Consider the following 24,615-nt stretch of genomic DNA (forward strand, 5'->3'; position numbering starts at 1 on the left):
CATTGCTTCAGTAAACGGGAAATCGGAGATTTTTGTTGTAATTGTGTCCCTGTGGACTTTTTTCCCCAGTTAACTTCTCTTTGTCTATTTGTAAAGGCTGAAGGAAATAAGTTCCTAACATATTTAAAAGTTCATAATTTGCTAATTTTCATAATTTTAGGCATAGAAAATGGGGCCAAAATCCAAAGGTTAAATAAATAAAGGATTTTTAAGGCTTCATATAAATAATGATTTTAATTCATTAGTGATAAAATAAGATATGAACGGTCTGTTTAAGTTACTGCACAAACCTTTACATTTCATAAAAAGTGAACATTACCAGAATTGTAATTTTCATGCTTCAAACTGTGAATTACAAATGTGTGATTTTTTCCTATATACCTCAAGAGTAAACATTGGTAAGTGATTCTCTCAAAACAATTGCAATGATGCAAGTGGTTACAATATTTTTAGCCTTGAAATTAACTATATCAGTTGAAAACGCAAAACGATAGAGTTATTAAAAACGTTCAATATGATCAATTAACTTTATTTTTAACGTTTAAGTGCTAAAAACATGGACTTTTCTCTGAAGTGAAATTCATGTTTTGTAAGATACTTACTGCGGACAATAATTTGCAACGCAGAACAATGCTTAAAGTACATACCCCCTGAAGTTGTTTTTTAATATGGCCTACATTTTGTCATGCGACTGATTTGAAGAATTAGTCCTTCTGCATGAATGACAGTCTATAATTATTCCAATCTCACAGAAAGATAAGATACAATTGGAATAGTAGGGAAGATACAGTGCCATAACTTTCTTGAGTGTTTTTGTTAACGCTATTCAACATTTTAACTGGTACTTGTGTTTTGCAAATAACGCTAAAAACATATCCCGGGAAAAAAACTGAAGGAGAATTTAGGCAAATAGCAAACGTCTCTTTTTTATCGTTTTGTTATGTTTATAAAAAACAAAATCAAATAAAGTTTTAAAACAAAAATTGTAATTCAGCAGTATGAAATGGTTGCATGTTTTATATATACGAATTTTGGCCCGAGGAGTTTAGTAAGATTGTTTTAGTAATAGTCATGCATATGCCTTATAAAAGGATCAAACCAACATATTGGAAAACTATACAAAACATGTCAGTCATGGGTTGACAACCTCATGCATGAATGGTGCATTTCATTTTGTCCAAAAACTTTGCCACTTATTTTCCCATGTTTAATGTCACTTATTTGAATTGTTGAGTGATTAAAATATGTTCTATTTGTAGCACATATATCTAGTGATTTTCGCATTTTAATTGGAAAACGACTGTGCTAGTCGTGGTTTATCGTTTCTTTAACGTGTAGAGTGAACTGTTTGTTTAAAAGTCATCATGATATCTGGATTGTATGAACAGTTGCTAAGAAGGTTGCCAGCGGATCGGCAGAGTGAAACCATTAGAAAACATGCTTTATTGGTTTTATTTAGGTAGTCGCTGTCATATGACATATCTGTAACTAACCCTTTGCATGCTGGGAAATTTGTCGTCTGCTAAAATGTCGTCTGCTGAATTTCTAAAATTAGCATTTTCTTCGATTTCTTTTCAAAGAATACTATCAGAAAAGCAAACAGTTTGGATCCTGATGAGACACCACGTTCTGTGCCGTCTCATCTGGATCCAAACTGTTTGCAAAGACCTTCAAAATTCGGTTCCAGCACTGAAAGACTTAACTAATAATGTCCCAATTTCATCTTGTGGGCACTTCATGCCAAAATTATTCCAACGTATTTTCTAGTTTGTTCACACATGTGATACATTTGTTTTAAATGTGTGTTACCGTTGATGACAGCAGCATCAGGGCTGCATTATATCGAATATGATTAACAATAGTTTTTTCAATGGTGAAATTAAACATTTGCGTTTCAATGTTTTAGATTTTGTCGAAAAATTGCTGTATTCAGGAATTGTTTACATTAAGACATTTTTTACTATTATTAACGAACCATAAATAAACGCTTACTAAACGCAAAAACTAATTTTGAGCTGTTAAAGAAATTTTAAGTAATATTTGCATTTCGCCAAAGGAATTTTACTATTAATTAGCTTCATAAAATCGACATAACCATATGTTTATATGAAAAATATATATATGTCAAAAAACAGTTCATACAGCGGTTAGATCCTTGGGCTGGAACATCACTATGCTTCAAAGAAGATTTATGCCATTATATTTTCAACTGTATTTTCTAGTAATTTCGCACATTAGATACATTTGTTTTAGTTGTTTGTAACCTTTGATGACAGCAGCAACAAGGCTACATTACATTTCATAGTATTAACAATCTTTTACAATGGTAAAAATCACACCTTTGCTTTTCAATGAATTTTAAATGCAAGCTTAATTAATGATGGCACAATGTGAAAACATAACACAAAATAAAACTGTAAACAGCAATATGTTTCGAATTATTTGACATAAATTAATCAAATCGATACAATCGTTCAAAAATGTGTCGTTGAACAAACTATTTATTCATTTTAATTGTTAAGCCTTCATTTATCTTTACGATCAATATTAAGAAAAAAAACAAATGTGGTGGTCATTCAAGTTTGTGTTTATCATCACAGCTAAGTTTATTTTGTTAAAGAAAAACAACAAACGAATCAGTTCTTGCGATCCCATCAATTTTATGTTACATGAATATGATTCCGATTGATACATGACTTGGTCCAGACTTATTATCACAAAATCTGTAAAAAATAATAACCAAGAGGGGTGAAATGAACTTTAGTATTATAATTAAAAAATATATATTTTCATCCCGTTTACATTTGCAGCAATTTCAATTGTATTGTAATTTGGTTCTACTATATGTTGTATTTTGCTTGCATCTTGAGGATTATTTTAGCCTTAGGTTAGAAGAGAGGTCAAATGTATGTAGCATTATGTCTGTAAGCTATTTAATAAACTTTTTATTATCAGGTGTATGACATCAGATTAATAGGTCATCGAACTTATTATATAATATCCGTATATTTATACTACATTCATAGACATTTATTTCTTAGACAATTAGCATTTAGGCAAGCCGAGCCAAAAGATCGTTAGGACCAGTTACAACAATGTGAATCGCATGGCTACAATTAATATACAAGTGATGCATTGCCAGTCTGATCTTATCTGCTGGCCCTGAGTTTATTATATAATTTTACAATTGGGAGCTTCAACGAGCAATTAGTGCATATATTATGACGGTTACCGTCTCATAGTGTCATCTTTCAAAGCCTGAGGTATTCACTAAGAATTTAATGCACATATGATGTCCATTTTCCATCTCCATCTTTCTAAGAGTGATAAATTTTATACTTAACAATACTCCAAGCTTATATTGTACCTTTATACGAAAATGAATGAGTATTGAAGTTATAATGAAAAGTATCTTCGTGTATTTACAATGTTTACTGTTTTAAGAGCCTTTTAATCATGTCATAGGGGTCAGTTAATCTACTTAAGCTTTCCCAGGTTAAATACCAATTGCCCTATAAGATATCAGTAGTAGAAGTGGTGATCAGAATGTCCATTGAAATAATGGCATTACCAATCCAAACAAGTGATTGGAACAGCCCGAGAATCGCAATTGCGATCGTGTGATTTGTTATCCAGCGCTCTTCTAAATGAGCAGGCTAACTTGGTTTAAAATATGTCATAAAAACGTTATAAAATGAAATATATTACAATACATAAAGTGCGTGTTGATGCTTTTATTAATACTGATTAATGGAATAATGTGTACTTTAAGCGCAAGGTAACGATGTTCGGCCCAGGATTCGCCTTTATCAGCGGCCCCAACATTTGTTCATATATATAATAGGGTTGTTCATTCTTATTAATAATTTATAACATAAAAATAAGACAATGCAAATAAAAATGTTTATAGTTCGTTTTCAAATTATGATTGTGTTCTTTAAGAAATGCAGTTTAAGAAATTGTGTTTTACCGGGAATTTTAGGATAAAGGGCTTGGAGACAAAATGTGGGTATTTTTGTAAATTAACAATACTTCCCTAAGTACTATTTTATTTGCCAAGTCATTAATTGTTATAAATTATAAAGTCTCATATTGTACTACAATATCCTATAATTTGTAAATGCATCTTTATTATATTGCAAATTCATGGGCGACAAGTATGTTCAGAGTGATTTATGGCTGCAATAAATATATAAATGTTATTAAATAAAATAAAATAAAATGAAATACAGATTTTGAAAAACCATTTTTAAAAAGATATTATGTATAGCATATTTGGTTAAACTCCATATATGGTGTTCAATCAATTGTGAAGTAAACGCGCATATTTCAATAAGAATATACCAATTATCTATACATATATGAAACACAAGTATCACGCGTGCTGCGTGCAAATATTTCGTATCTAAAATAGCCACTTTGTATTCGTGACTTTGTTCGTCGGGAAACAACTGAAAGAGTTATTCGAGTAGCAAGTTCATTTAAGTACAAAACAATTGTTGACACATCATGCTTAAAACATGCCACTTAGAATATAAGCATTTTGATGCTAATTGCACTGTTTGGAAAACTACGTACCGCTAAATCAGGATTTAAATGCGTTTGTTCGTGATTCTTCAGAAGTATTGTCTTTGTCTCTTGTCTTTTGCTGTGACCGACAAATATGTTAATCCAGAAATGTAGGAAATTGGTGAGCATTTGAAGGGTTTGTTATCAATTTGATCTTTATGTTCGTGCAATACGTGAATTGGCGTAACAGCTAATTGTTCTCTCGAGCATTAGGAACGAAAATGAGGTTATAGTGCCAGTGTTTGTCTGTTGGTCTGTTTTCCGTATTGCGGATATTCAATGTACAGGCAAATGTTAACATAAACGTAAAAATGCCTGCGTGATACTCGACAGATGAGTCCATGCGTCGTGTACCTTCTGTATAGAAACTATTAACGGACATTAAGTTATTTTGTTTCAATTGTTCGTGTTGTGGTTAAAAAGTATGTTATATTCAATTCTATAGTTTTATTCAATAGTTTTAATATTGTGAACACCGAATGTAGGTACGGAACAGTCATGGCGTCTGTACGTGACCCAAACATTCGAAACAATGGGTGAAATACTACGTGGTAACATGCAGATTATTTTAAATAACTAAATAAACTTACTTTATATCAAGTACAAGTAACTATTACTCAAGGCGTAAACTATAACGGATGTAAGAACAGATGGAAAAATGTGATCACATGTAATTACACAAACAGTTGTTACATTGCAGGTTTGGAAGTTTTAAATATTTAACAACCTTGCAATATTTTCCAGACATACTAAGCATTCATTGATATTGGAAAAGATATTATCCTCTCGGTTGCTTGAATGCAATCGAATATAGGGACAGTTATTGACGGACGACACGTGTCTGTTGGTGCCAAATTGAAAGAAATCTTCTATGGGACGAGTAGGTTGCAGGAAACATTTTCGGCGCTTGTTTGAAGATTGGAATTGTGCCAACCTCGAAATTAAACGTTTACATGTACTTTTGCTTTTGTCTGTGTGATTATGTAAGCCCTCTATTTGTGTATGGAGATTTACATAATCGTATGATTGTGTTAAGTGCACCGCGTACAGCGTGCCATTCATTATCTGAGTGCTTTAAAAGCCTTTCCTTTGTTTTTTTATATTGTCCTGTCAATAACAGTTTAAGAGAAACGACATCCTGTCATGTCATTAAGCAGGAAATATGTTTGTGACAGTTGTACATGCAGGCATAAGAACGAATTTCAGTTATTTTCCTTGTGTTTGTATATGACGAATACCGATGCTATTACGTAAAACAACTGGGTTATTAATTTTATTTGTGTAATTTAAATAAGTGTTTTACATGGTGGTGATATGAAGTGTTTGAACACTCGATAGGCTTGAACTGCGAGGCTATAACAGCGATCGGCATCCATAAATTCTTCGATATCCCGTGCAGTTGGCCGGAGAAACCAATATCGCCAAATGGCAGAGTGGTGAGCGACACATTAGGTTGATATTTCAAGACAGTACGGCGAAAGTGTTGCACATGAGAATCTTAAAGAGCGTTGTTAAAGTATGCGATAGCTTATGTGGAATATGACGTATTGCTAATGTGGTTAGTAGGTGAGCTATATTCATTTAGTCTTCAATGATGCATGTCCGTATGCACGTGTTTTTGTTATATATCCAACTCTGTAACAATTACTTTGTGTAAATGAGTCGTGATCGAATAGTATGGACAAGAATACTATGTGTCGTTTAATAGAAAGCAATTGAATACAATTGGGAAACAAATATCACACGATTTACTTTGTAAAAAGGGATCGCTTATCGCTGTATGCACACATTTGATTACATCTTATTTATTATATTAAATATATACGTGTGTGAAAATAACAGATCCAAACAGTTTGAACGCTCAAATTAACATACGGGACAACTATGAATCGCAACAGTTACACCGAGTCAACGTTGGAGACGTTAACGGAAGGCATCTGCAACTTACGTCGGTCTTTCTCGTCGAGGCGACGAAAGAAGAAGCCGTTATCCGCTATTAATACATCCGGGACAGGGTCGGGGCCTTGCTCGCCCACCCAGCTTTCCCATCAACCACTCCGGTCGGTCAGATCGAATCCACAATCCTGCGGATTCTTCGATTTGTAAGTTTTGCCTGAATAACAGCACGCGTAACTACTAAGAATTGCCTTTAATCGATTTTAAACCTTTTTAAAGATGTTTCGATCTTACCAAACGTTCAAATACGTTAATACAACTGTGCTCCGATTGTGAGCTTCGATAAGTACGTCGTCGTGATTTTGAAGTGCAATTAATGTGTAATTAGTATATTTAGCACCTTCTTTAACATGTAAGTAAAACGAGCATACATTTTGCGAGAACAACGGTCGAACGTGATAGTAAGAAATATCTGCAAATAAATGTGGCACCAAAAAGATAATTTAACCTAGTACTTAGTGTGTAGCTTAATATCTCATAAACATAGCTTGACTGACATAATACTCAAACCAAGATAATTTTTTATACCCCCACACACGAAGTTTAGGGGGGGTTTATAGGAATGAACTTGTCTGTCAGTCGGTCGGTAAGTCGGTCTGTCGGTCAGTCGGTTCGTATTAAGTGTCCGCTCTCTAATTCAGGTTGTTTTCATCCGATCTTCACCAAACTTGGTCAGATGTTGCATCTAGATGATGTCTAGGTAAAGTATGAAAATGGGTCATGCCGGGTCGAAAACTAGGTCATGGGGTCACTTAGTGCGTTTTAAACAATGAGTATGGTGACCGCTCTCTAATTCAAGTAGTTTTCATCCGATCTTCACCAAATTTGGTCAAAAGTTGTATCTAGATGATGTCTATTTCAACTTTGAATATATGTCATACCGGGTCAAAAAACTAGGTTAATGGGTCACTAATTGCGTTTTAAACAATGAGCATGGTGTCCGCTCTCTAATTCAAGTAGTTTTCATCCAATATCTTCACCAAACTTGGTCAGAAGTTTTATCTAGACAATGAGTTTTAAACATAGAGCATGGTGTCCGCTGTTTTTTGTGAAGACAACATGCAAAATATTCTGTGTATATGCGGCATGTGGGGGTATTCGTCAAGTCTGTGACAAAGCTCTAGTTGCAACACTAATGACACCTGAATGTATGTATGTATTACCTGTTGTGTAAAGGATACAACATTGAACATTACATGTATAAGCTTTACCTATACAACGTTCGAATTTCGTGCATTCATCGAATAGTTTTTTACATAATAAGATGAATGTTTTGAGGACAACAAAAGAAACAAATCAAAATATTTACAACTTGCGTTTATTTCTTACCATTTCCATTTATTGATGTTATCACCATACATATATGAAAAATACACTAATGTTTGTAACGGCGAACATTCTTTTGCTTACTGACGAAATCTGTGACAAGACTTATTTGTGTAAATCATATCAGAGTATTTAAGCAATGCATTTACCTCTGTAGAGAGTAGAGAGCCTTTTGTACGAGAGCATATTTGACTTACCAAATACAATACAAATAAACGACAAATAAATCGCCGAGAGCTAAACGTTTTAAATTATTTTCTTTTCAAAATAACATGTCCTCCATATTGAAGAGACGAAGTGTTTTGGGGACCACAAGCAACAATTACTGCGCCTGCTGGGATCGTTCATCGTGCAGATATCAGTTTATAAGTAAACGCTTTTAAAACACACTGATGTAGAGAACTAATTACCGGAGAAGCAGTATAAAAGGTCCCAAACTCACAAAATGTCTACTATTCAGCTGTACACTGGTGTGTTAACAGCAGAAAACAAAAATGATTTTTTCATAATATTGCAGTTTTTATTTAATATTTTCCAATGAAATTTGGCATACATATACTTTGGTGTACAAAAAATATGTATGTGTAATTTGGTGATTGTAAGTTTTATAGTTATAGACTTATAGAAAAAAGTTTTTGTTGTCTGCTTGAAATTCAAATTTCCCCGTAAATGCTAAGCAACGCCCACTTGAAAGGTTATGAACTTCTTTCAGCCAATAGCTAGCGAATGACTCAAATCAAGTTTACATGTAAATACAGATTCTATACTATACCAAGTATGCTTTCTGCTCAAACACGTGTTTCTATTTATAAACACTCTAAATGTTAGCAGCAAATCACTGGTAGATAAACCCAGCCCACTAGTTAATGCAGGTTAACATTTTACCACCGCACAATCAAGCAGTTGAGATCCGGCTTTAAGCATGCTTTAGCAAACAGCCGACAATTTGTGAACGCTGTTTAGTGTTATCATCGACCTAAAACATTTGTTCAAAGAAGGCATGTGTCTAGAGCAAATTGAATTCGCCTAATACTAACAAATATAATTCCTAAAGAAGAACAAAACGTTTATCACAATTTGAATTGTGAGATACTCCCAAATTCGACACTTTCTCATGATCCAGATTGGTTTACAATGTCATTCTGGTAGGAAAAACAGCATCGTGTATAAATATTCAATGTGAATGATATGTAGTTACCGAAACTTCGATAACAGTGCACTAAGGTGATTACTACGATACCAAACCGATTAATCATACGAATGGTCTTCGCTGAAAATTAGATTTTTTGCATGATACTGATTGTTTTTGACAGAAAAATTATATCAACCGCACATATCGTGCTAAGTGTGTGTAGAAAGAGGAAAAACGAGCCGCGATATATTCTGGATACCGCAACGAGGTTCGAAGAGCAAACAGTACATGGAGGTTAGCTCGCAGCGATTGTCCAGTAATCCAGTACATCACTGTCAGTATTCTGTAGATATCGATATTTCACTATGTATTATACTTAGTTTCCGACAAAGGCACGTCGACCAAATGTTTTTATTTTGTAAATGTAATTAAATACAATTTAATGCAACAAAGATCCCATTTCTTGGATCGAATTAAGTTTTTCAGAGAAAATCTCGTTTATTATGAACGTTTGGACGTTTTAGTCGTTCGTTCTCAGTACATTTTGAAGAGAGATTTGAACGTAGTTTGGTCATCTATAAACATCGCAATGTTGTTCTCTAAAATATATATTGCAAATTACGTTATAGGACATTGCTTTGTAATGTGTATGCAGGACAACCATATGTTGGGGTCATCAAAGACTTGCCATGACAATGTTTATGCAGGACAACCATATGTTGGGTTCATCAAAGACTTGCCATGACAATGTTTCAATCGGCAATGTAATACAAAAGAAACCAAATCATAAATTCTGGATAAAGGCTGGAGAAAAAATACTTACTTATAAAGTGTCTTTACAGTCTTATTTTTTCTTGATCTGAACGACATTTCGATTAGAATTACCTATTAAACAACAGATAAGTGTTGATTTTATCAGAAATAAGTAAAACGTTAATTGGCAAACTAAATTTAAAATGTGTATTACAGATGAAAAGAAGTTTAAAACGTATGAACAGATGATTTCAAACTGGAAATGTCTGCTTTACTTTCTGAAATTATTACATTACGTAGCTGAATGCGTCTTCGTGTAGTCGAAGACTGCTCGTATGTCATCCGACCGTCATTTGAGTTCTTACAGAACATTGTCCTCTCGTGTTGTAGGTTGTATGTTGCTTTTTTTACGCGATGCCGCTGCTCTAATGGTTTTGTTGTTTGCTGTTGTCCTCACAGTAACTACAGTGTCTAAGATGCTATCACGAATGTCACAATCTATTTGAAAGTCGTTAGCGTGTATTGATCTAATACATCGTTGACACTTAAGACTGTTCCAGAATCAACATATGTGATGGAAGTAAGATTCATACAGTGAAAAGTTGTCTAGGAACAGAACTGTTAATGACAACACCCAATTTGACAAACTGTTTTGTTTCTTAGTGTTAATTGTATTGGATTGTATTAGGGTCGTGCTCTGTAAAAAAGGGATTAAATAAATATGTATAAAGTGTCGTTCTAGATTAGCCTGTGCAGTCTGCAGAGGCTAATGAGGGACGACACTTTCCGCTTGTATGATAATTTTCGTTTCAAGAAAGTCTCTTCTTCGCAAAATTCAAGTTTAGGCGGAAAGTGCCGTCCATGATTAGCATGTGCGGACTGCACAGGCTAATCTGGGACGACACTATACGCACTTCCATTAAACCCCCTATTAACAGAGCACGACCAATTTATTCGTATTAATAGTATGAGAGATAAAGCTCTGTTGCTGAGGGAAACATTTGAGCAGCTGTATTGATATTTGATCGTCACATACTGTCTTTAATTGCAGTTTCATTTAACGTGTAATATAATAAGGAAAAACAAATAATTACACTTAATGGTAATGTGCATTAATATGGTCCACGAGCGACGTTTCTGCACCATTAAACCGGTTTAAAATTCAAAATGCTACGTTTCTGTTGACCATTCCTACTCCTGTTTTTAATTGTACGGCAATTTGTCTCTTGCCCATTGTCTTTTTTATTAACAGAACAGAACAGCTTATTTAGTAAATCAAGTCCTCCGGCCCATAATACATAGCAAAATAACATAATATAATATAATTTAAGAGTTGTGTCAATGATAGCGCAATCACATGTTAACGATAGATAGGTTAAGGGATCACTATAAGAGTTAAATTACTTAATACTTAAGTAATTAATGTGTAAGTATTTGAGCGGCTGAGCAACTCTAGTCGATATGTCGATTTAACCGCGTCATACGAAATAGTGGTAATATGGATGACATCATGCTTGTACAACTGGTGATTTACTTAGTTAAAATGTGTGTACAATTTAACTCGATGACATGCGCAATCCACGTATAAGTCCAGGGCAAAAATGTTAGTGTTTGTCTCAAACAAACCTTTGCAACCACATCTAACGTTGGCATTTTGGCTTTTGCTTTAAGGAACATTGATTTTGTATGTGTTGACTTCATTTTTCGAAATAGTGTACGAAATATTCGTTGACTTTGAGTGTTTATAGGCTTTTTAATCGGAATAATTACGTCAGATTGTGTATTTGACATTTTATCTTTCAACCAAAAGACCAAATTTCATTTCTTGCTCTGTTTTCTCTTATATGTTGGAAAAAGAACGCCAGGATCAGGTGTCTGTTTCCATTTTAGTAACTTGATAGCTATATGAGAATCTTCAATATTTCCAGTGAAAATTATATGATGCCACCAAAATCTTTAAATAAGCAATACTTATTACACAATCGAAATTCAGCTTTGAACACAAACTGTAGAATAGTGTATGTAAAATTAACAGTATGAAGTTGACATTCATTTGAAATCAAATCATGATATGTTGGTCGTGTTTTAGCATAGTTCTGCATGATGATAATATTCGTTTGCTCATTCATTACATGCGGTTCAGTATTTTGATGTGCGAATAAATTACCATTGCCCGGTCCTTACCATTTACAAAACATAAAACTGCACAAGACATGAATTGCTAGCGTGCAATTTCACCAACACATATTTAATCATATGACTGCCTTTACATGTATGTTTTTCAAATTATATGTATATGTTTGTCTAAATCATAATGAAATTGCCTTCTTTATAATAGTCTACTGCAATATGAGTTTTCATCTTGAAGTGCATGTTAATTGTGGTCAATTTATAATTTTCAACTCGTTTGTAAGGACTTAATATGCACAATTCAGATGCACTTGCCATATTGAAACTCGATCCGATCAATGGGATAAGCGAGAATTCAACTGAAATTAGGAAACACATATCATGAGTACCTGTACATTCAATATTGTGTCGATGAGTCTTGCGCCTAGCTTGTTTTGGCTGAAACTCTCACGTTATAAGTTAAGCTAATGATAGATGTAGGAGATGTTGTAACTGGAAGATCAACCCTTGAAATAAAACTTAACGTAGAAAATAAACATGAAGTCCACTTAGAATAATGGCAGACACATGTAAAAATCCTGCATACGAGCTGATGGTGATTGAGACGTATTTTCAGCTGATCTGAAAATTAACTATTCTCTTCCTGTTGTTTTCTGACATTATATCTCATGTCTACAACATTGTTCACTTATTAGCTATTTCCGTCGTACTATTATTGCGGTCAATGTGGGACATCACCACTTACATTCTTAGTGTATCTTATAATGGTGTGGTTTAAAGACAATGGTTATGTTCGCTTCATGATGGAAGGTTATACAAAATCAATTTAAGACAAAAACATGACATGCCTTATTGTATTGAACTCTCATGTCTCAAAATATCGCATTAAAAGTGAAACTTGGTTTGTGTGTTAATTTAAATGTATCCAAACTTAATACGAAACTAAGTAATATAAAAATATTTTTACTTTTTTGTGCATGCAAATTCCATTTTTCCCGCATCCGACTTTTTATGAGGATTTTATTATCAATTTATAATTTTTAAGAATATAAGAAAATAAGACAAAGTAAGTTCATTTTCTTTCTTTTATAACAATCACTTACAAAATTTAGGAAATAAACTGTGTGAGCTTATATTTTATGAAGAGAAAATTATTCGCAATATATAACGAGCTTAAATGCATTCAGCAAAAGAACATAAATAAATGGACATCTTTATATTCATTCTGCGCTTTTCGCTCACCTCTGATTATATCGTAATAAATTTAATATGTTTTATATCAATCTTATTTCAAAGGCCTGCGCAAATTTTCCGTCGGAGAATATGTACATGTGGTTCGGCTTTATTTGTTCTATGAATACAACTGATAATTTAATATATTTAAGTATGTGGATTGTAGTGAAGATTAATTTGAAAATTTGGTTGATAAATATTCAGATGATAACGAGATAAATCAGAAACCACATACCTTTGGGCCGTGCTCTGTGAGAAAGGGGTTTAATGCATGAGCATAAAGTGTCGTTCCAGATTAGCCTGTGCAGTCCGCACAGGCTAATCAGGGACGACACTTTCGGCTTGTATGATATTTTCTGATTAAAGAAAGTCTATTCTAAGCAAGAATCCAGTTAAGGCGAAAAGTGTAGTCCCTGATTAGTCTGTGCAGTCTGTACAGGCTTATCTGGGACAACAGTTTATGCACAGGATTAAACCACCTTTTCACAGAGTACGGCTCATTTATTAACTTTTTAAATGTAAGTGTTTTTTCCCAATAATATGATAAAGAGGTTTACTGGTTTGCAGCCAGTATGATTATAATTTGCAGTTGTTCTTTTAAACTATTCCTTCCACGCGATAACACATTAACCCTTTACCACTTAGACACGTATTTTGACGCCTTGTAGTCCCTTCGACAGTTAATTTCATCCAATAACTTCCTTACTAAATTTAAGTTTTTAAGGCTTCATTTCCAACCCTTCGTTACTGATGAGCAGCAAACAGCATAAAATCAGAACATACTGCGAGTAACTATGCTGCTTGCAAAAGCCAGTTTCAATCTGCTTCTTATGGGGTAAAGGGTCAAACTATTCCTTGCACCCGAGAACACATTTAAACACTTGTTTGATTTTAAATAATATCAGTCAATGGTAATTTAGCAATTTCTGATTTAATAAAGAATTTATTTATCATATTTTAGTGTAAGTACTTTCACTGCCAAACGAAGGAATGGGAATCAACAACAAAAAAGTGTGTGCACGAATATGCGTTCAAATCACAAATTAATAATTTACTTAGACCATCAACAGACTGTGGCAACATTAGACTGTCTATTTTATCAAATCCGTATACGAAATCAAACTATTTGAGAATGGTTTGTTCCCATAAACGTGTGTAGTTTCAACCAAATTTGGCTAATTTGGTATGCAAATGACATTTAACTCTAACATCTCTTCATCCGATAAACGATCGCCTATATAACGTTTTTTTATTATTTTCCCTTCGTTTTCATGAATTTGTTTAATAATATCATCTATAATTGCGCACCTGTTGTCGCAATACATGTACGTTTATTTTATTATGAGACACGTGAATCATAAAAATGGTTAATTTTTTTTCGGTTCTATTAATTACGATTTTCAGTTATATATTTCTTGTATAGAAAGTATTCAATACGCATGTATTGTTTGCATCGTTCTTGTGTACAGTACATGTAACGTGCATTAACACTGGGGGCTGACGAGGTATAAGCGTAGTCCGTTTCGCTACGAAGTCGGGTATATGTTTTACTACGAACACATTGTGTACATACACTACTTAATCAGGCGAGTTTCATCTTTTCTGGTGTTTATGGGTTAGAGAACGGAACATCAAGTAATGGTAGGTACTTATTTTCAATATCAAACTAATTACAAATGTGCGTAGTTTCAGCCTGTACATTTATTTTGAGGTAAAATCGAAATATTATGATTTGAAGCAATGCATAAGGTGGTTATTATGTTAAAATAGCCAATTACGGTAACTTAAATCGAATAAAACTACATGTTACTTTGATTCATTGTACATTACACATTTTAAAGTACAAAAACGGTTACGAACATGTATTTTAATTATTCAAATGCTTTGTTTCGAAGGAAATTACAAGTCGCTTTATGTATAGGTTTCGCACAGAGTATGTATTGGTTGTGCTACGAAGTACAAATATAATGTATAGGTTACTCAACGAAGTCTCTGTATCTTTTTCAGGACATATCACATGCAGTTTGCAGTTACTGCAGACTACCATTTCCCAGTGCAAAAGATGCTGTGCTTAATTGTGCGCATGAGCATCCAAACGAAAAGGTTACCTTTATGTGGAGATGCCTTGTGACACTGCACCAGGTGTACAATACAGAAATCGCACGTTCAATATTATGGGTGGCGACATTAAAAAGTATTCTGAAAATATTACATTCAATCCGGTTTCTGGCAAATTGATAATTCTGACAAAATCTACAGAGACAGAAAGTCCTGTGCGAAAGATATCACGAATTAACACGCCCATTGTCAGATATTTCCCGAGCCAGTGGTACCTTCGGACAATGTAGACACAACCGGGATGGAACCGTCAGAGCGCCGGTTTAATTATGTACCGTAGCTATACCGGGACTCTGTCGGCATTCACCAAGCTCCCCGTAGCTCTGCCGGGGTCTGTTTGGGCCCCGGTGGAGCTATGGTGCCGTACCGGTGCAGTCCCGGTTGTTCACAGTGCCACGCCGGTCGTTGTCGATCCTTCCCGGTGACTCGCGGTTCATCTCGGAGGTATTAAACATTTTAATATTTTACCGGTGGAGCCCCGGTTGTCCCCGGTCGTCTACGGTCCATCCCGGTGGAGCACCGGTTCATCCCGGTATGGCCCCGGTTCATCCCGGTAGATGCCTGATCACGCACCGGGGCTCCGCCGGCATCATAGTGTGACCGGACCTTAACCGCATTGTAACACGAGGTAAATTTACCGGCCGTCATGTACACAGTAAACAATAACCTGTGACAGAAACCCACTGTCAAGCCTTAACAACAATACATTGATTAGGAAATTGCGGATTTGTGCCATTGGGTACCTGCTTTCCACACCTTACGGCTGTTACAGGTGTTGATTTTACAGGTAAAATCATGTATACGAACATGAAATTCATCTCAAAAATTAGTTTGCGATAACCGATTTTCAAGAAAATCGCTTTGACAGATAAAATGTAAAAATCAAAATCCGTATGAGATAAAGAAGGATCGAAGTTGGGACATGGGATTTACTTTGACATAAGCAGAGTTTCGAGATAACATAACGAGCATCGAATGTTATTTGATAAAAAATACCGTATGCTAAAAAACTATCGTCGGTCTCTATCCAAAAGAACGTATAAGGGATTGTCACAAGGTGAAGATGCGTAATTTTTATTGAGACCGACGACAATAGGTTCTCGACTCTCAACTATCGTCTTATATATGGATTTTCGATTTTGATCGTTTCCTTTGGCCTAGTCGTGAATTTAATTATATCATAATAATGTGCATTACCATGCCGACTGTGCGCTTCGGATCATGTTGTGTCGTTGTTACTATCTCTTACTCAAAGGAAACATCCAGCCACTCCATGACTCTGTATTTAAAAAAAATATGTTCTTTATTTCGCGTTTGAGAGATAACCAATACGTCCTCTGTGAGAAACGCATACACGCTAAAGCGTTGTCGTAGCGAGGCATATACGTATACTGTCAGAGACATGATCATACATAATAATACTATTTACCGGTAGCCTTTATTTCTGACAACTGGGTCACCCTATACATTTCTGAACACACCAGTGGCTTAACGATACATACATCAATATGGAAATTGTAAAATTGTGTCAATTAAACATAGTTGTAAACCTTAATTGCATTTTTGTAAAATAAAACTTGACTTCGGTTTGATAAATCAGTGGTAAATTTAATGTTTAACGCATAAACCAGACACATGTTGAATCATAATTTGATGTAACAGACCTATGAAATGTCATTGTGCTTAAATTCAGAGTTTTGTTATTACAAAGCCTAATCTTACCTGTTTTAAACACAAATTTCCACTAATCCGTTCTTCGATGTCAAGTGTATGTACACAATGTTTTCGTAGTAAAACATATACCCGACTTCGTAGCGAAACGGACTACGCTTATACTTCGTCAGCCCCCAGTGATTAATTGAACATGTGGTAAAAGCACACTTTTCGCGCCACCTTAGCGGTAAACACGTGGCGTTCCAAATAATCCGTTTCCATTATAAAAGCTAACACACCCGACATCCGGCATTCGACATACGATATGCAGAATCAACAAGATTTATGAACACTTAAATAATATATATAGTCAGACAAGTGTTTGCAGATATAACCAGGGAACAGACGAAGCATGGTCGGTGAGTTTAAATGAAGAATAAGGAGATGTAAACGAAAGTTTCATTATGTATAAAAACAATCCGTAGAACAAAATCATAAATTGCAGCAAACTGTTTTGCCACATTTGTATACAGAAATTGTTGTTGCATTGTTGTTGTTGTTTTTAATAAGACAAGTACTATATTAAACGGGCCTTATCACAGATTTTGGCATGTTTTGAAGTTTGTCATTAAATGCTTCAAATTGATAAATGTAAACATTAGATCTAAAAAGCTCCAGTAAAAAATAAAAAATAAAATTTTTAAAATAAAAAAGGTAACCCTCAGCAGGACTCGAACAACTGACCCCTGGTGTCCTGGAGTAAAAACTCTGTGCATAATAGACCTCTCTGCAATCCATCCTAATACAAAGAAAAATGTATTTTATACTTGATATAAGCGATCCTCGTAGTTTCACAAAATATAACGACAACAACAGAACTTTCCAAATTATTTAATCGTTTCGCGTTGCAACACTTTATAATTTTAAGGTTTTTAAATCGTCAAAAGATGCATATAAAGGATATTTTAGACCATGGTAAATGTTCAGTATTACTGTTTCCTCACAAATATCATAACTAAAACGAAAATTTGCGAATATGAAACAACTTTTTTCAATTTTGTCAATTTACCAAAACGTGAAAAGGCCCCTTTAACTTGATTAAAATGATTTGTATAAATGTGCTATATTTTACATTTGTTAACCCCATATGTATGTGTTGTAAGTTTGATGCACTAAATCAGGGACCTATAGGCCCCTGAATTTATATGTTGGCCTCAGGTTAACTTTCAACTTCAATAGGACACATGTGCTAAAATAAAACCATCCAATTTATTTTATTTAGTTCAATGTTTCTTCAATACATAAGTGAAATCCACATGGACTATATGGTACAGAATTTCAATTGTCTAGATAAATCTAGAGATGATTATATTGTAATGTCATTTGCAATATATCAAACAGACAATCCTAAATTTAAATTCATAGGAAATGCTCCACAAAACCCATCTTCCTGTCTAAATTCATTTAACCTTTCATTTTAAAATCACTTTAATTTCATTTTTGAGTTGAACTACTTCATTCTTCTGTATGTCTAGACGATGCAAATTAAGCATCCAGGGGAATTTAACCCTTTCAGTGCGGGAACCAAATTTTATAGGCCTTTGCAAACAGTTTGGATCCAGATGAGACACCACAGAACGTGGTGTCTCATCTGGATCCAAACTGTTTGCTATTCTGATAGTATTCTTTGAAACAAATGAAGAAAATGCTTATTTTAGAAATTCAGCAGAAGACATTTTAGCAGACGACAAATTTCCCAGCATGCAAAGGGTTAAAGAATTGTCATATGACTGTCTCTTAAATCTCATCTGATCATGAGAAACAATCATGTCAAAGATTGGTTTATCCCTTGGAGAAAAAATAATGACATGAGAATGTAATATAATAATACAATTACAGATATGCACCATTTTTTCTAACTATATAATCAAAGTACAAATACTATGTTCCTATAACTATTTGCAATCCTCATTTTTATTTCTTTATTTTGCAGTGTTATATTTTACAATTTTCCTGCTCATTGTGCCATTGAATTAGCATTTGATCAAGCTGTTTTGTAAAATTGCAAAGGTATCTAGAATATAGACCAAAAGCCAACGTTTTGTAAGATCAACAAATTATGTATTTGTTGATTATTATTTTATACCATTACTACTATAATTATGATTGTATGTAAATATGTAATGTCGAAACAGGACAAATCATCAATGGGCAGTAACCAATTTAAGCAGGACACAACTGAAGCTTAACTGATTTGAAGCGTAGACATTCCTAGCATTCTATTAACATAGATGGTGACATCACTACGTTATTGTCACCTCTATACTAAGACGCATCACATTCCCCTGGTTTGGGGAATTATGCTTCCGCCAAAGTAGTTCTGCGTAGGAATGAAAATGTTAATAATGAAAGAAAAATAGTTTTCATTCTGTGTTTAAAACGGAATGTTGTTTAAAGAAATGTTATTTAATTATGTTCAAATGTGATTTTGAATCTCTAGCGATTATCAGAAGCATGATTACCTGACCTACTTTCGCTTTCACTTTTCTCTCGTAAAAGAAGTGCTACCCACAATTCCTTTTGCTTAAGTTCACAGGTCAGTAAGACCGGTGTGTACACAATGCATTCCTAGTGATTGTAGATTTCCAAAAATGAATGAATTAATCCTCTCTGAGGATATGCGTTGTGATAGGAAATATAAGGAGCGAAAACCAGGCTCAACCTTTTACTTGCATCTCATAATATCAACAACAAATAAAACAGGGGTGACATCATGACCACAAAGCGTGCATGAATGTAACGTAACAAAGTGCGCATTATATGTATTAACGTTACGAAATCCCAACAATACCACTAAAATGACAGGAAAAAAAAACAAAAAACATTTACTATAATAAAACATACATAACCTACACAGTTTCTGAATGTGTTTACATTTTCAAAGTACAACATCCAAAGGAGGTGGAGTCAGAGATTAACAGCGGTGAAAACTATAAATAGGCTTTATCTTTAACCATTTCCCACTCAGAAGCAAAGTGAAAATGGCTATTTGCAAACGGCATAAAACCAGAACAGCCTGTGAGTAACTCGCAGCCTGCTCAGGTTTAATGCTGTTTGCTGCTCATTAGTATCTTAGGGTTAGAAATGAAGCCTTTAAAATTTGCATTTAGTAAGAAAGGTCTTTAATTAAATGTAACTTTCTAAGGCACTACAAATGCGTCAAAATACGTATGTAAGTGGTAAAGGGTTAAGGGATTTCAGTTTACTCATTTTTAAGCTTTCGCTTTATTTGTATCTTATGGGAATATTCAAGTTTTGTTTAATTGTTCTGCTAATTGTACTCATTTTTAATTGAGTAGTAAACAGTACAAGAGTATAATATAAATAGTAGATTTATGTTTGAAAAGCATTGAAATATAATAAACGATCAGGTAATGGTAGAGATATATTTAGAGATAAGAGCAGTTAAGTGTTGGATGGATTGCATTAAAGGACTAAATAATAACATTATGAACAAGAAATATCTTTTAAAAAAGATATACGGCGTTGATTGTGGTTGCAGTTAATGAAAGGTAAAGACTTCAATGAATGAGATCAAAGATAGCGAATGTCTTTTTCTGTGCAGTTCTTAGCTGCAGCAAACGCAGTACGGGATGATACGCGGAGTTGTCGCGGCTTATTTTACATTATTACATATTGCTGGTCATAAACGTATAGATACAGAACAGAAAACCAAAAGAAGAATGGAAGTGAAATTAAAACATATGAGTCAACCGGCCACACGCGAAGTATCCGTATATATTTTAAATATTTATACGCGCATTCTTCGAACAAACCTGTTTTAGTGGTTTGTCTGGCGTTGCTATTTGATTCGATTGTTAACAGTATCGAGAATCATTGCGCTCATGCTTAATTCATTAGTCAATATCATGGCATAATTCTTGTTAAATTAATTAAAAATAATATTTATCATGGTATTGTTGTAAAACACAATAAGAATCTATTATTGACATACCATATGGTATCGCTGGATATCTTCATTTAACATCTGTCTGGTCTTAAGAAAATTCCAGTTCACCTAGTTCACGCTATAGCGTCTTTATTCGATTATTTTCCTGGCCACGAACTCCGATCAGCACATAGGGTAGAGACGCAGCGATGACCTGTATGTAAACTCTGACATTCACACACAGTGGCCGCAAATTGACCCGATATACCTCGCGAGTTCAAATGCAATGCATTAAAGTGAGTCTTCGCTTCCACTGCTCTCTATTCTTTAACATGTTAACATGTTGACAGGAATATGGAAGTTAGTAATAAATATGAGAAAATAGCCTTTAAGTGCAAACGTTCTCGCGCTGAAAATCTTCTGAAAATAAAAGGTGGACGCACAAACTGTATTGATGTCGAGATTGAGTGTAAAACTGTTCTATCTATTAAGCCTTTTCATTAGATATAAAATTGTTTCATGCTGAACACGCAGTAAAACAGTGTTACAAAGACGCGGGCATGTTTCCAATGTTCTGGTTGTATTCTCAAATCAGCCAATGCAGTCAATGAAGTGTTTTCATCTGTACTTGGCCGCGGGAAGTTTTATTTGAATTCTATTGGACGCTAACAAAGGTCAGGCTAAGGTGAAAAGCTGGCTTAATACAGCTTACGCCGAAAAAAACATTCTGTTTTTAGGGAGTATATTTTAAGGGAAGTAGTAACACACACAAGCTCACTTGCCTGTCTTGTCTAATGCCAATATGTGAAGATAAAATGTCTCAATACTGCAAACAATCAGTCGGTGGAACCCTGGCTGCCGGTTAATTTCATCTCAGACTGGCTTGTTATGAATAATTCTGCATTCCTCTTACTTTTGTTGACCACAGTATGAGGTTTTTCTCCCGTCCTTTTTTGCATAAATAACTTTATTCCACATTTTCCTGAAACAAATACACTGTTATCTGATATGAGAGAAAAACTACTTAAGGTACACAAATTGACTTTTTATTACATATATATTTAAGGGTGACTGCAAGGCTATAGCTTTAGGTTATGTAAATTTTAATATAAAGTGCGCCCTCAAAGTTTTATCTTAAACACATTATTCTGAGCTGCTGCTTTCAAAGAATTGTTATTAATAAGCACCAACATAATTGTGGTAATTTGTTCCATTCACATAGAAAGCCTGCACCTTTTAAAATAAACATAATGTATTTTCAAGGATGTTCAGATTTATAACAGAAACACTCCCTGTATATCACAAACTTATTTATTATGTGTTACCAATATTTAAAAGGGCCTTTTCACAGATTTTGGCATTTTTTAACTTATTCATTAAATGCTTTATATCGATAAATGTAAACATTGGATCGTAAAAGCTCCAGTAAAAATCAAGAATAAAATTTAAAAAAGGAAAAGAACATTGCCCGGACCAGGTTTTGAACCAGTGACCCCTGGAGTCCTGCCAGAGTCCTGAAGTAAAAACGCTTTATCCTACTGAGCTATTCCGCCGTGTACACATACTGAACGTATTTTATACCTTATATAAGCAATCTTTGTAGTTTCACAAAATTTAACGACAAAAACAGAACTCTCCAAATTATTGAATCGTTTCGCGTTGCAACGCTTTATAATTTTTAGGTTTTAAAATCGTGAAAAGATGCATATAATGGCTATATTAGACCATGGTAAATGTTCAGTATTACTGTTTCCTCACAAATATCATAACTAAAACGAAAATTTGCGAATCTGAAACAACTTTTTTCAATTTTGTCAATTTACCAAAGCGTGAAAATATCGCTTTAAAGTAGCATTGTAAAATGTAAAGTACATGAAATGTTGTGGGGATGGTGTAACAAATGTATGTCATCAGCAAATTATGTATTAGCACAAGTAATATAAATGAACACACACAAAATGAATGCAATTTAACAATTCTATTGTCATTTTTATGGACGCATGAAGGTTTATTATTTGATCCTAACAACTGCCAATGTTGCAAAGTGTTATGCTAAAACCTATTAAATGTTCCATTTTTACTGATTAGAAGCCTTTGGTACATAATTGAGACGCTCTCGAGTCCGTTTCCGTGGTTGAACCAGTCCTTTGCGTATCTTGGGGTGATATGTATGAGTCTTGATAAAACTTGGTAAAAAAGTTTATGATATTCCAAATAAAGTCAACTTTTTAATCAGAGTAAAAAGGGGTCCTCAACAATGGGTTCCATGAACTCACGTGAGCCTTTAGGGGCCTCGATTTCCCTCTTGTCTTGTATTCACCTTTACTTCATCCATTCAAATGTAAATTATTGTTATCTCAGTTGTGCACATGTGGGGAAACATTGGTATATCATGATTATTTAAGAAGACTGGGATTGGCAGTTGGTTTGGCACAAACATGCTCTTTTGGATTGCAAGAAAGAGCAGTGCACTAGATGTAGTAATGTAGGTGGGCTACACTGTTTATTCCTTGGTTCAAATTCTATTTAGGTACATTATGGGCGTCATTAAGTTCATTTTGAAAAATTTGGCAGCGCCATCCAAGGGCGGTGTTTATTTCCTACAGGATAGGCGGGAGACCAGTAATGACAGGTTTCATTGTTTTTTAGGACAGGTGGGAGTGACAGTCTGAAACTAGATAAGTTTGGCTGTTTGTAGGCAGTTATTTGGTTAAGATAATGCTAACCAAACATCTTAAATTGTCTGCAAAGACATTCATAATGAGGATTTTTAATAAGACCTAATAATCCTTACAAACATGGCGCTTTGTCATGATCTACACTGATTATGTAAAGTCAAGTTGTAGGGCACGCCACATAAAACGTCTATTTTTTTTTGGTGACTTAGGTTTCTGATTGCAATAGCTGCTCTTAGTTATTAGAATAAGTTTGTGTTGCTCCCTGACATAAACATATTTGTCATAGTTAACTCTTTCAGTGCGGGAACCAAATTTTGAAGGCCTTTGCAAACAGTTTGGATCCAGATGAGACGCCACAGAACGTGGCGTCTCATCTGGATCCAAACTGTTTGCTATTCTGATAGTATTCTTTGGAAAAAAATGGAAGAAAATGCTTATTTTAGAAATTCAGCAGACAACATTTTAGCAGACGACAAATTTCCCAGCATGCAAAGGGTTAAAATCACATAGCAGCTTCATTAATTCAAAAAATCCTTTTAAATTGTAGGAGAGTTATAGGAATATTCGAAGTTCAGACATCAATTGATATCTTTTGGGGAAAAACAACATTATTGAAGTACGAGCTGCCATTTACAATTTGAATTTATAAGACAGAAACCTATTAAATACTGTTAAAAAATGTTTTCATCCATATTAGGTTTCAGTGAACTTCAGATAATTATTAATTAATTATTTATGGAATAAGTCTAGATTTAAGATCTTAAATGAATTGTGTTCCTGTTTTCATTTATTGTGCAGTTTATTTTGTTAAAACTTGAAAAAAGTGGTGTTTTATTTCAAAAATAAATAAATTTATAAACATACTTTGTTTTCAGTATCCTGATGCATTAAATGATAATAACTTATATTTTAATGCCACTCCATCTGGTGCTGCTTTTAACACTACATTGTGACCATTTTTCTCAGAAACAAAACATGATATGCTCCGTTACAAACTACAGGTATAATAGTACACACGTTGTCATTGCAATTTTAATTTCTGCTTGAAATGATGGTATCAAATTTAGCAATGCTTTTAATGGTGTGACTACTGTTTTAGTCATTCATGATTTTAACAC

General features: G+C 34.2%; 1 protein-coding gene across 2 annotated transcripts in view; it reads left to right on the plus strand.

The window, feature by feature from the left end:
• The first annotated feature begins 5,666 nt into the window (after positions 1–5,666).
• The window catches only part of LOC127833963 (GTPase-activating Rap/Ran-GAP domain-like protein 3), a 270,432-nt gene continuing 251,483 nt past the window's right edge, over positions 5,667–24,615 (plus strand). For both annotated transcript variants that reach the window (XR_008027702.1, XM_052359480.1), the window contains exon 1: positions 5,667–6,671. Coding sequence is in view for 1 of the 2 variants with exons in the window: in XM_052359480.1 (XP_052215440.1) it covers positions 6,454–6,671 (218 nt within the window). In the remaining variant the exon portion in view is untranslated. The remainder of the gene's footprint in view (positions 6,672–24,615) is intronic.

This window comes from Dreissena polymorpha, chromosome 6, assembly GCF_020536995.1.
Source record: "Dreissena polymorpha isolate Duluth1 chromosome 6, UMN_Dpol_1.0, whole genome shotgun sequence".
NCBI classification, from domain to species: domain Eukaryota; kingdom Metazoa; phylum Mollusca; class Bivalvia; order Myida; family Dreissenidae; genus Dreissena; species Dreissena polymorpha.